This window comes from Ylistrum balloti, unplaced genomic scaffold, assembly GCF_031769215.1.
Source record: "Ylistrum balloti isolate Yb309-2 unplaced genomic scaffold, AGI_CSIRO_Ybal_v1 Utg370086, whole genome shotgun sequence".
Lineage (NCBI taxonomy): Eukaryota > Metazoa > Mollusca > Bivalvia > Pectinida > Pectinidae > Ylistrum > Ylistrum balloti.
The window spans coordinates 379,219-394,063 of NW_026782120.1; the positions used below are offsets into that span (position 1 = coordinate 379,219).

The 14,845-nt window shown below is 36.7% G+C and overlaps 1 protein-coding gene across 4 annotated transcripts in view; it reads left to right on the forward strand.

The window, feature by feature from the left end:
• The window catches only part of LOC132549889 (PHD finger protein 20-like protein 1), a 34,203-nt gene extending 26,685 nt beyond the window's left edge, over positions 1–7,518 (forward strand). For 3 of the 4 annotated variants that reach the window (XM_060213859.1, XM_060213862.1, XM_060213861.1), the window contains 7 exons: positions 373–498; positions 1,261–1,421; positions 2,026–2,125; positions 4,147–4,345; positions 4,825–5,698; positions 6,033–6,138; positions 7,074–7,518. In XM_060213859.1, coding sequence (XP_060069842.1) covers positions 373–498; positions 1,261–1,421; positions 2,026–2,125; positions 4,147–4,345; positions 4,825–5,698; positions 6,033–6,138; positions 7,074–7,222 — 1,715 coding nt within the window. In that variant the 3' untranslated portion in view covers positions 7,223–7,518. The remainder of the gene's footprint in view (positions 1–372; positions 499–1,260; positions 1,422–2,025; positions 2,126–4,146; positions 4,346–4,824; positions 5,699–6,032; positions 6,139–7,073) is intronic. The other variant, XM_060213860.1, reaches the window with a different exon arrangement.
• The last annotated feature ends 7,327 nt before the right edge of the window (positions 7,519–14,845 follow it).

Genomic DNA, 14,845 nt, shown 5'->3' on the forward strand with positions numbered 1-14,845 from the left:
AGTTGTACTCCTCAATGATTTCACAATTTTCAGCAGTTATTGGCCTTTATATTTGGAAATTGCTTTAATTGTTTGTAAAATAGCAGAATTTCAAATAAATCAATAGAGATAAAGTAATTAATGTGCAAACTTTAATCAGTCATTTGTTCAGATGTCGTCTAATGTTTGTAAAATAGCAGAATTTCAAATAAATCAATAGAGATAAAGTAATTAATGTGCAAACTTTAATCAGTCATTTGTTCAGATGTCGTCTAATGTTTGTAAAATAGCAGAATTTCAAATAAAGCAATAGAGATAAAGTAATTAATGTGCAAACTTTAATCAGTCATTTGTTCAGATGTCGTCTAATGTTTGGACGTGTTCTTCCTTTAGGTTCTACAGACTCGGATGTGTCATCTTCCTCCAAACAGATGACACCTGTCAGTAAGGCACACCCCATGGACGCCCTGTCAACAACACCTGATGTCCAGGAATGTGTAACTGTGGACATTGTCGAAGGTACAGGTGATATGTTAACCCATACATGTGTTATGTGGAGGTGGAGGGGAGAGGGCATTGGAGGTTGGAGGAAAGGGAGGGATTAGATGGAGGGGACATCTTGGTTAGGTGAGGGATGATGGAGAATTTTTAAGGAGGGGGGAACCATTTGGAGATTGGAGGATGGGGCAACTTCAAAGGAAGATCGGAAAGGGGGAAGCATTTGATTTTGGGGTAAGGATATGTCAACTACTAGTATATATTTGGTAGTAATGTAAAACCAGTTAAAATCCATAATTAATGGTCTGATGAAATTGGACTGATCACATACAACTAACTGATAACATAATTACCTCACCTGACTGTGTGTTCAATATTCATAGAATGTGAAGGCATTCTCTGTTGTAGTAATATTTTATTGTTTGTTTCTCAAACCTAAGATACCTCATGTACCTCGAATTTATGTAAGAATGAATATTATTGTCTATTGACATCCTAATGATGCACAACATGAATTTTATGAATTTTGCTTTTAAAAAACCCAGAAGATATAAAGATTCTGATGATTGATTATAAAAAAATTACAATCAATCAGCACATGTACTAGATTATTGATTATCAGATTGGGTTGAAGGGAGGCGAGGCATGTGATGTCATATATCCCAAATAAAGATATACTAGGAGATTTAGAGGAAATCAGAGGGGTTAGTGTGTCATAGTGTTGGCTTAACAGATCATACAACAGATAGGAAGTTCAATACAGTAGGATTTGATGTTAAACAGATGAGGTTGATTCTAAAGTGGCTGATATGAAACACCAGAGGACTTGTAGTCAGGACACAACGGCAACAGAGGAGTCCATAGAGACGGAGGATGAACTGAGCAAGGATGAAGTGGTCAATTGTATCTGTTTATTTAATGAGGAAAATGGACTTATGATTCAGGTTGGTCAATATATAACAGAGAAAATCTACTTTTTGGTTGAGGTAAAAATGTACCATTTTAGCAGTGGTACATCTTCAATTTGGGCATTTTACTTTATTATGTAATTCGTAAGTCCCCCAAGAATTCTATTTGGCAGTAAATAGTTAAGTTGCCTCTCTTCAGGTACATAGCTCGGCCAGCAGCTTTGATATCTTGACGTCTATTTAAGCATTTACTTGTTGGCCGGGTAATACTGAAGCACTACAGCTGTACTAGCCCCTTAGCCATATTATTATAATGTAATAAACTATTAAGATTCCCCGCAATGTGCCTCTGCGTAATTTGTTCATAAACATACCCTAATGATCTAGTTTTACGAAAATTGTATCAAGTTTAAGAATTATAGTGAAATACTGTTGATTTTTATAGAATTTTCGCAATTTTAGCACTGTTTTCACCAAATTTGGAGCTAGAACATGAATATGCAATGTTAAGGGTCAGAGACAGATTTAGAGACAGGTCCCAGAGTTGAGATTTAAATTACAATATTACTGTAGTCTAGAATAGTATGCTGTAATTCCTGAAGTATTCAGCTGAATAATCCACTGGATGTTTTTGTTACAGTGTGATGTGTGCCTGTGCTGGCAGCATGCCGTTTGTTTTGACCTTACAGTGGAGACGTTACCAAAGAAATACATCTGTTTTGTGTGTTCAGACCCAACAGGTAAAAAGGCACACACTATGTGTCATAATTGAGTACATTAAAAATAAAAGTGATTCCTAGTCACATTCTGTTTATAAGGTAGTCATACAACTTTCCTTTACTGATAAATCTGATAAACATCTCCTGAGCACTTGTTGGAATGATTTACTGATAAATCTGATAGACATCTCCTGAGCACTTGTTGGAATGATTTACTGATAAACATCTCCTGAGCACTTGTTGGAATGATTTACTGATAAATCTGATAAACATCTCCTGAGCACTTGTTGGAAATCTGATAAACATCTCCTGAGCACTTGTTGGAATGATTTACTGATAAATCTGATAGACATCTCCTGAGCACTTGTTGGAATGATTTACTGATAAATCTGATAGACATCTCCTGAGCACTTGTTGGAATGATTTACTGATAAATCTGATAGACATCTCCTGAGCACTTGTTGGAATGATTTACTGATAAACATCTCCTGAGCACTTGTTGGAATGATTTACTGATAAATCTGATAAACATCTCCTGAGCACTTGTTGGAATGATTTACTGATAAATCTGATAAACATCTCCTGAGCACTTGTTGGAATGATTTACTGATAAATCTGATAAACATCTCCTGAGCACTTGTTGGAATGATTTACTGATAAACATCTCCTGAGCACTTGTTGGAATGATTTACTGATAAATCTGATAGACATCTCCTGAGCACTTGTTGGAATGATTTACTGATAAATCTGATAGACATCTCCTGAGCACTTGTTGGAATGATTTACTGATAAATCTGATAAACATCTCCTGAGCACTTGTTGGAATGATTTACTGATAAATCTGATAAACATCTCCTGAGCACTTGTTGGAATGATTTACTGATAAATCTGATAAACATCTCCTGAGCACTTGTTGGAATGATTTACTGATAAATCTGATAAACATCTCCTGAGCACTTGTTGGAATGATTTACTGATAAATCTGATAAACATCTCCTGAGCACTTGTTGGAATGATTTACTGATAAACATCTCCTGAGCACTTGTTGGAATGATTTACTGATAAACATCTCCTGAGCACTTGTTGGAATGATTTACTGATAAACATCTCCTGAGCACTTGTTGGAATGATACCTTAGGTAATTTAATCAGCTATTTGTCCATCTCTGCTAGAATTTGTGGTTAACTAATTTTATATATCTCCACACATTGGTGTCAAATCAGATATCTGTCCATCTCTGCTAGAAATTTTGGTTATCTGATCAACCCCATGCAACAAAGTTTTGGGGTCGGGGGTTGGGGGTTTGGGTTGGGTTGGTATATTGGAATCTGAATGTCTGACGATCCTATCGTCTGTCCAGAATATTGTGTCAAGTGTTTTTAAAAAAGTGCTGATTGGAAGTAATATTGATTAAACATGGCATACTACATTATTATGATATAAAGTTCATAAAGCCCTTTTACTTTTGATAAAATTTTGACAAAATTTGATAGAGTTATTCCCCTTTTTGTAGATGTATCTAATAAAGTAATGAAGCAATATTTCTCAATATCACTATCTTTATGATATATAGTTGTGCCTTTCACTTTCCATTTTAACTTGATCAAATGCTACAGCTAATTATAACCTATAGTTTAACATATTAGGTGTTGGAAACCGTTACCGTGGAAACACTTTGGAGGTGGCTGATTGTTCAAATCTAAGATCTTATTTGATTAAGTTGAAACTTGGTATTAGAATTGTAATTTTCATAGAAAAATTGCATTTTTGAGCATAATGTTGGTTATTTCCAAACGAAAATAACTTTGTAAGAATTGTAAGTACAGGATGACAGTTTTGATGATATGCAGATATTGACACTGGCTAACTATCATCAATGTCACCTTTAACCTTTCTTTTGCTTATCTCAGGTGACTGGCAAGGGTCTAAGGCCACTTGTTGATTATAGTACATCTCTATAGATTGGTGTTCCCTATACATGTACCTGATGATTTTCTGTTTTCATATTTATACTTGTTAATATTGGTTTTGATGATCAACAGGTGTGAGAGAAAGTTGTCGATACATTCATGAACAAGATTGGATTAAGCATGGAAATCTGACCAAGTTTGGATTTCTGAACTATCAGGATCGTGACAGTCGAAAGGCAGGAACTATTCAAGCTACTAGTAATCTAGTATCAGATATTCACAATATAAACACAGTGCTACACAGTCTTAAGGAGGAAATCAAATTGTCCAGGTAAGATTTGATAACGAAATAAAAAAAAAATGTCCGAGGATATCAGAGTTTTACTCATTATTTAATTGACTATGGTAAAATTTTGTCTGCCAGACTGAGTGTATTTTTCTCTCTTTCACCATGAGTTTGATTAAAGACATTGTTGATTTTTATGCATAATTAATTAGGTACATCATATCTGATTGACTTATTAATTCCACTGCAATAACGTTAATAATTTTGATGGATTTTGATCAGGTTTGAAGGTGTGGCTTTCAATCCTTCAATCTGAGTTTGACTACTGTCATTGTTTGTTGATGTCTGTGCCTGATAAATCACGCACCTCTGGAATCTTTTCCCAGTAAGTTTTCTGTACAATAAACACTATAAAGTGGAATTACCATCCTTTAGCCAGTTGTTTACTGTTTTATGAATTATTCATGGTTGTAATACAATTTTATATCTACCGATTTCTATTTATAGCTTTGATTATTTTACAGAGATAAGGATCATCGACAGTTCAAGATATGGACCACAGATCTAGATAGTGAAGAATTGTGTCCAGAGGAAACAGGGCATGGCAGATTCAACCAATCAAATTTGTTGATAGATAGTGATATGAATCAATCAGATTCAGTGTTGCATTCCAAAATAAACCAATCTCAATTGCATACAGATTCTTTGGTGTCACAAAAGGACCAATTAGAGACAAGCATAAAAACAGAAACTCTGTCACCCTCCAGCCACAATATTCCAGCCGAACAGAGTGACAGTGTAGGTGTACCTCTGGTTATGAAATCAGAACCTGTAGATGTGTCTGAAGTTTCAGATGAAAGTACTGGGACATTTCAGCCTAGTGTAAACAATACATCTGGTATAGTCCCTGGGACGGACAAAGATCCTGGTGAAATGAGAAACAGTCCAACAGAAAATAAAGAAAGTCAATTGACAGAGAAACAGCCGACTGTGAGTCCATCCATAATTAATCAATCCACAGAAAATAAGTCATGTCTGTCCACATCCAGTGAATCTGACACAGGTCAATCCACATTGAGTCAGTCCAGTTTAAGTCAATCTACTACAAATCAATCTGTAGGCAGTGAGTCAACTGTGAGTCAATCCACATTGAGTCAGTCAAGTGTAAGTCAATCGACAAATCAATCAGTAGGCAGTGAGCCAACTGTGAGTCAATCCACAGACAACATCCCAACAGTGAGTCAATCCACAGACAATGTCCCAGCAGTGAGTCAATCCACAGGCAGTGAGTCAACAGTGAGTCAATCCACAAATACTGAGATGTGTGACAAAAAGCCTGAGACATTTGGGCAGATAGTACAAGTAAAGGCAGAAGTTTTGGATGGACGTGATGTGGAGGTAAGACTTAATATTAGTGCCTCAACAAACATCTGCTAAAGTTTGGCTAATAGCTTGACTTAACTCCATCTTATGGGGCCACAGTTGATCCTTAACAAACTTTGCCTTTTCTTGATGTCATTGATGAACGTTTATAACAGTTTGCCCTAATTTTGATTTGTGCCATATTCATGATGACATTTTGAAATGATTTCTTCATTCCAAACCCCACCATTTAGTGGTTACATATATTTAATTTATTTAGAACAATTTATACTGAACAATGATTTTGTGATTTGTGTTGGTGTAAATCTCAGAAGCCTGAAAAGTATTTTCTTGTTTTTTTCTTGTTAAGCAGGAGGATCCATTCCAGTTGTGTGAGAGGAATCTTCTGCAACACATACTGAGGGTCCAAGGACAGGTCGACTCACGACTTGACATGATTGAGGAACAGGTTATAGGTCAGTATATACAGGTCATAGGTCAGTAAATATACAGGTCATAGGTCAGTATATACTGGTGATAGGTCAGTAAATATACAGGTCATAGGTCAGTAAATATACATGTCATAGGTCAGTAAATACTGGTTATAGGTCAGTAAATATACAGGTCATAGGTCATTATATACACAGGTTATAGGTCAGTAAATATACAGGTCATAGATCAGTAAATATACAGGTCATAGGTCAGTAAATACTGGTTATAGGTCAGTAAATATACAGGTCATAGGTCAGTAAATATACAAGTCATAGGTCAGTATATACTGTATATAGGTCAGTATATACTAGTTATAGGTCAGTAAATATACAGGTTATAGGTCAGTAAATATACAGGTCATAGGTCAGTAAATATACAGGTCATAGGTCAGTATATATACAGGTCATAGGTCAGTAAATAAACAGATTATAGGTCAGTAAATATACAGGTCATAGGTCAGTATATACTGGTTATAGGTCAGTAAATATACAGGCCATAGGTCAGTATCCAGTCGGGATTTATAACAGATTGTGAGTGAGCATATACATATAGCTTTGTCAATATGTGACATACACATTACAGTCATGCAACTCTGAATTTCATATTATAGGTCACTTCATCCAGGTCATAGGTCAGTGTATCCATATCCTTGATCAGTATATTCCGGTCATAGGTCAGGATATTTATGTCATTGCTTACTATTTCCAGGTCATATGTCAGTATCTAGATCAAAGATCAATATATTAAGATAATCAGTTAGTGTCAAAGGTCAGTATATTTAGGTCATTGGTCAGTATAAATATCATAGTTGGCATAGGCATAGTTCAACATACAGCCAATAAATATGTTTATTTGTGAACCAATGTACATTTATTTGTGATATGTAGAACAAAATAATGTAATAAATTTTATCTTACAGCGCTGGAGTCTGCAGAGATGGGGAGGGGAGATAACTCTTGTTCACCGATACAGAATCCGTTAACTGACCTACCGACACTCAAGAAATCTCTTCACATGTTGCAGAGCGACCTTGTAAAGGTCAAACGTATGTCTGCTTACCATAGATAGCAGACTTCAACATAATCTGTAGTATAATTGATCAAAAGTTAGTAACAGTGACGTCACTAACACCAGTGTGTAATAGGAACATGCTAAGATCACTGACACCATTCCCAATGTATCTTATTACAAATTGACTTTGACATGGTTTTAGGTAAGGAAAATAAGTCAATAAGGTATTTGACAATGTTTCATTGCTGTCTAGTAAGAATCATGCATTTGGAAATACAGACAACAATCAAGACAATATATTTGAGAGCCAGTTTTGTTAAACACGATTGAAGAAATAAAAGTCTTTGCTATAAGCCAATTTGTTATGTGTTAGTCAATTGATAATGAATGTAGCTATAGAACATGGACAGTGACATGTGTCATATCAACAAAACTCATGACACTTCATGCAACATAGGCCACAAAAATACTTGTGTCACAGGAAGTAAGGATGATATAAGATGTGTCTATAAACAGTTATTAGAAAATATCAACAAGACATTGGTCACAGACTAATTGCGACATCAATAAGACGTGTGTCACAGACAGTAATTGTGACATCAACAAGACATATGTCACACAGTAATTGTGATTATCAACAAGACGTGTGTCACAGACAGTAATTGTGACATCAACAAGACATGTGTCACAGACAGTAATTGTGACATTCAACAAGACGTGTGTCACGGACAGTAATTGTGACCATCAACAAGACCTGTGTCGTCACTGACAGTAATTGTGACCATCAACAAGACCTGACAGAAATTGTGATACAACAAGACGTTTGTCACAGACAGTAATTGTGACATCAACAAGACGATTGTCACACAGTAATTGTGACCATCAACAAGACATGTGTCACAGACAGTAATTGAGATACAACAAGACGTGTGTCAGACAGTAATTGTGATACAAGATGTGTGTCACAGACAGTAATTGTGATGCAAGACGTGTGTCACAGACAGTAATTGTTTTACAAGACGTGTGTAACAGACAGTAATTGTGATACAACAAAACGTGTGTCACAGACAGTAATTGTGATACATGACGTGTCACAGACAGTAATTGTGATACAAGACGTGTGTCACAGACAGTATTTGTGATACAACAAGACGTGTCACAGACAGTAATTGTGATACAACAAGACGTGTCGCAGACACTAATTGTGATACAATAAGACGTGTGTCACAGACAGTAATTGTGATAAAACAAGACGTGTGTCACAGACAGTAGTATGGATCACAGTGTACAGATATAGTATGGATCACAGTGTACAGAGGTAGTATGGATCACAGTGTTACAGTGTACAGAGGTAGTATGGATCACAGGGTACAGATGTAGTATGGATCACAGTGTTACAGATGTAGTATGGATCACAGTGTACAGATGTATGGATCACAGTGTACAGATGTAGTATGGATCACAGTGTACAGATGAAGTATGGATCACAATGTACAGATGTAGTATGGATAACAGTGTACAGAGGTAGTATGGATCACAGTGTTACAGTGTACAGATGTAGTATGGATCACAATGTACAGATGTAGTATGGATCACAGTGTACAGATGTAGTACGGATCACAATGTACAGATGTAGTATGGATCACAATGTACAGATGTAGTATGGATCACAGTGTACAGATGTAGTAGGATAACAGTGTTACAGTGTACAGATGTAGTATGGATCACAGTGTACATATGTAGTATGGATTACAGTGTACATATGTAGTATGGATCAAAGTGTTACAGTGTACAGAGGTAGTATGGATCACAATGTACAGATGTAGTATGGATCACAGTGTACAGATGTAGTACGGATCACAATGTACAGATGAAGTATGGATCACAATGTACAGATGTAGTATGGATCACAATGTACAGATGTAGTATGGATCACAGTGTACATATGTAGTATGGATCAAAGTGTTACAGTGTACAGAGGTAGTATGGATCACAGGGTACAGATGTAGTATGGATCACAGTGTTGAAGATGTAGTACGGATCACAGTGTACAGATGAAGTACGGATCACAATGTACAGATGTAGTATGGATCACAGTGTACAGATGAAGTATGGATCACAGTGTACATATGTAGTATGGATTACAGTGTACATATGTAGTATGGATCACAGTGTACAGATGTAGTATGGATCACAGTGTACAGATGAAGTATGGATCAAAGTGTTACAGTGTACAGAGGTAGTATGGATCACAGTGTACAGATGAAGTATGGATCACAGTGTACAGAGTGTACAGATGTATGGATCACAGTGTACAGATGTAGTATGGATAACAATGTACAGATGTAGTATGGATCACAGTGTACAGATGTAGTAGGATAACAATGTACAGATGTAGTATGGATAACAGTGTACAGATGTAGTATGGATAACAGTGTACAGATGAAGTATGGATCACAGTGTACAGATGAAGTATGGATCACAATGTACAGATGTAGTATGGATCACAATGTACAGATGAAGTATGGATCACAATGTACAGATGTAGTATGGATCACAATGTACAGATGAAGTATAGATCACAATGTACAGATGAAGTATGGATCACAATGTACAGATGAAGTATGGATCACAATGTACAGATGTAGTATGGATAACAGTGTACAGATGAAGTATGGATCACAGTGTACAGATGTAGTATGGATAACAGTGTACAGATGAAGTATGGATCACAATGTACAGATGTAGTATGGATCACAGTGTACAGATGTAGTATGGATCACAGTGTACAGATGTAGTATGGATAACAGTGTTACAGTGTACAGAGGTAGTATGGATCACAGTGTTACAGTGTACAGAGGTAGTATGGATCACAGGGTACAGATGTAGTATGGATCACAGTGTTACAGTGTACAGTTGTAGTATGGATCACAGGGTACAGATGTAGTATGGATCACAGTGTACATATGTAATATGGATCACAGTGTACAGATGTAGTATGGATCACTGGTGACACATCACGGAGGGTGTGAAATTTGAAATACTTTAAAATCATAGCTAGGTTTTCATTCTACAGGCCACATCCAGTGGTGATAACGGGGACAATGATAGGTATATCGGCTCCAGACGATCACAAGGAGGCATGCATGAGCATGTCACAGCCTCCTGAAAGCACGCGCTCGACAAACACTCGCCTCAGATATACTGGGAGCCCTCATTAAATGACCCTGGTAGTTAAAAGGACGTCACGTGATATTGAATGAAACCAAACTTTCTCAAGACCCAGTTAATTTTCAGAAATTCTCGATATTCCAGGGGTTACTTTCACTCTCAACATGCCTGGAAGATGTCATGTCAAAACAAAAAGTCATTTATTGATTCTAGGAGAAAAGGAGAAAAAATCACAGGCTGATACACAAGGTGTCGCACACGGAATCTTCAGTGTATTGAGGATGGTTCCAGGGGTGCAGAGAGAGAAAGTGATCGTAACCCCTGGAGTATCGAGGATGGCTCCAGGGGTACAGAGAGAGAAAGTGGTCGTAATCCCTGGAGTATCGAGAATGGCTCCAGGGGTACAGAGAGCGAAAGTGATTGTAACCCCTGGAGTATCGAGGATGGTTCCAGGGGTACAGAGAGCGAAAGTGATCGCAACCACTGGAGTATCGAGGATGGTTCCAGGGGTACAGAGAGAGAAAGTGATCGTAGCCCCTGGAGTATCGAGGACGGTTCCAGGGGTACAGAGAGCGAAAGTGATCGCAACCCCTGGAGTATCGAGGATGGTTCCAGGGGTACAGAGAGTGAAAGTGATCGTAGCCCCTGGAGTATCGAGAATGGTTCCAGGGGTACAAAGAGCGAAAGTGATCGTAGCCCCTGGAGTATCGAGGACGGTTCCAGGGGTACAGAGAGCAATTGTGATCGTAACCCCCGGAGTATCGAGAATGGTTCCAGGGATACAAAGAGTTTGATATTTGTGCCGCTGATATTTCGTGACCTTATCCTATTTGATATTTTTTCATTTTGATGCCTTTCACCAGGGTTTGATTCCCGGACGTAAAAAGTTCAGAGGATACTCCGGCACACAATAAGACCCCTCGCGCGCTTACATCCGGGCCATCAGAGGATACTCCGGCACACAATAAGACCCCTCGCGCGCTTACATCCGGGCCATCAGAGGATACTCCGGCACACAATAAGACCCCTTGCGCGCTTACACCCGGGCCATCAACAGTGATTGGTATAAGAAGAAATAACTTGTTTTGCAATTTTTTGTAAAACAAATAAAGTTTATATATATTTGATTTTGAAACACTTTTTTTTGGTCAGACAAATATCACGACTTGAGGCGATTTATGACCGTTGAATTTGTCTCCAAATATTAAACACCATTAAGAGATATTTAAGCATACAAAGTTTTATTTCTAATTTAAGTGTGTTGAAAAATATTCATTGGATCGTAAGTTCCCGAATAGTCTTTTGGGAATGACTAAACTCAAACGAAGACATTTTGGAGCCCCCTTCCACCCCCGCCCAGTTAATAGTACTTGTTCAGTTTTGTCACGCCTGTAATTATTATTAAGTTATTTTCTTTTTTAGACTTTTATTCTTATACTATTAAGTATCCTATATGTGTACATAAATCAGAGCATCGATCTGCTCTTCGAGGACATTTTCCTTATTCTCTCAACTTTTCTAGAATTCAACAAGTCTATTTTCCTGGCTATATTGTAACTCATTCAATCCTTATTTCATTTCATTGGTTTCAACGAGCGCTACCTAGCGGAGAAAAGTTGTACTAAGACAGGTAATCCAGTCTATCACATTGCCAAATAGTGACGTGACGCCATGACGTGACACTAACACCATGACGTCACATCGCCTCATTGAATCACACGTGTTTTGTCATCAAATCAGCTGATGGCGGGAAAATCGTCCAAACTCGTACGATTCATTGTAAACATTCCAAAGGGTATGAAGAAGATAAGACACCAAGTTAATATCATGGCTTCCTATGTCTTAGACATACTATTGTTTTGGATTCTGCTCTTCGCTAAAGCAGTATCGAAGCCTCGTCTTAATCTGAGACAAAGTCGAGAGGTAAGTCAGTCTTTATCAACCATTCAGTAGAACCTTGCAATTCAAACAATGATGATATATTTAAGATTTTAAGAAAGTGAATTACTGGCATTAATCTTAGCTGATAACTGTAATAAATCAGCTGGGTGACGTTCTCAAATGAACCTTTTCCCTATATGTTTTGTAATATGATTTTAATTTAGTTTCCAACTTTATTTGCGCTTACTTAACTTGAGGGCAAAATAAGACATTAAACACACACATTTAGAACTTTCATGTTGTTGAAAATTTGAATTCCTCAACTACATGTAGCTCCCTATCAACTCCGAAAATGATGAAAATGTCACAGAAAGTCATGCGGCGAAACAACACAAATATTCGATATGAAAGTTTAGAAATGGATGTAAAATAAAAAAAAATAAAGATGTTGTTTTCATAGACTGATTAAGATGCACATGTATCCTGGCGATCGTCTGCTAAGGTTTCAAGGGAACAACGAAGTAGGTCATTACTAGTTTATCAATTTTATATCGGAACTGAATAATTAAAATCTTTAGTAGCAAAATAACAACAGTGACGTCATAAGTCTTTCACGTTTTGTTATTTTACTTTATATTCTTTGTACTTCTTGGGGTTTTTTCAGTGAATTTTCCTGGAGAATCATTCCCTGTATTTTTATTGTTTTCCGTTGTGTATTACTAGGAAAATAATTATTTATTTGGCAACACGCGATTCGGGATGATTTGGACGTCATTTTGATAATCGTATATAGGCGGCGCATGGAAATTAGCAGTGCAGAACATTTTGTATTACTCCTGAAATAAACAACAGAAAATAAAGTTAATATTATATGAAGAAACTGGATATTATTCTACAAAATGTCCAAATATTGTCAAAATCGATTCCTAAAGGAAGTCAAGAAAATTCAAATTGAAAATATAAAGAATTTATCATAAAATTTAAAACGTGAAAACCTTATGGCACGAGACTGGTCATGCATGTAAAAGTATTACATTGGTCTCCCAAAAGTGCACTTAACCCCTTAACATAACAAGCCGTAACACAATTTTCTGGCTTTTTATTTATTTTCACAAATGCACGTGATACCATACATACAGCAGGAGACTAGCCCTTCAACGGAAATCGTTAGAAGGGGCATGGCTCTAATTACGTATGGGTTTGGCTCTTACATACATATATGTGTGCGTAAATATCATATGTATATTATATATTGCTCCGAGTCTGGGCACTACCCAGTCATGTCAAACAGTTCCCCCCCCCCCCCCCCCCCCAAAAAAAAAAAAAAATAAATAAATAAATAAATAAATAAAATTAAAAAAAAATATTATGGTGATGTATCACAGCATTAATTAACATGATACATCTAATTATGAAATAACACTAGCCCATTGGTTCCACCTGTAAACAATCAATGTTATTGTACGTGACAGAGAACAGGAAGCTATTTTATACCGGCACAGAATGCGACTTTAGAATCGAAATAGGTAGAGAAATTAACAAAGTGTTGAAAAACATAAATGGGTAAATACATAACATGGAAATTGAAACAGAACTTTTATAAATAAAAAAAATCAAGACAATATATGTGTATAGGATATAGGAATCAGATGTGATATCGTTGAAGCTGTTTTTTTTCTGCATGGTTGTGTTAATTAGCATTTTCGTGATAGCTAAAACCAAGAATACTGAAGTAACATAGATACAGAAAGTCATGGAAACTGTTTGCTGAATCCCGTGAACATGTGCTAAAAGGTTTAGATAAATGGCCAAACATGAACCATGTAGAAAATCAGGCTTTGTTATAATAAACTTATATTAATGACAAAACTTACGGGGAAAATCGAGAAAAAAATCCAGATAAAAACACAAAATTCAAACTTCTGTAGATATAATTATTTATGCGTCCTGTCACAGTTAACACGAAGTACTTACTTATCCGTGTGGCAGATCTGTCGTACGTTGTTTAAGTACAAGACAGTTTTCCTATATATTTCCGGATACAGGTATAGCTAGGGCGATACTGTATGAAGATGTAAAAATGTATTACAATGTATTACAATGTATTGATCTATTCCCTGTATTCCAATCCCCCTCCCCCACCCACTCAACCAACCCCAATCCCTCAATGATATTTTTGATAAGTTCTGGAACCCACTTTTTGTACAGGGACTTCGCGACAATCCTAACAAGTTCATATGCCCAATGAGGATCTACCGGATCTATAAAGAATGACTAGCTATATTAATTTTCTGTGTTCTAAATTTCTTAGAGTTGTCGCTCCTGTCACCCTGGAAGAAATTGTTGGGCTTCACATTGGTTATTGGTCTAAATAAGGTTTAGTCATCAAGAAGTCACACTTCTTCTGCTGGTTTTGTTATAGGAAATGTTATTGTATTTTCTGTTTATTTATTTACTTGCCATGATTGTCAATGATTTTTACCTCTGTTACCATCTAGGTCCAAGGTTACTGATCCGTAGTGAGTGGGCAGGATTTTTTAAATCAATTTATTATATATAACAATTAAAACAGAAATCGTGATAATTCACCGGATACGCATCATGTCGGGGGCGTCCCCTTACTTGCGT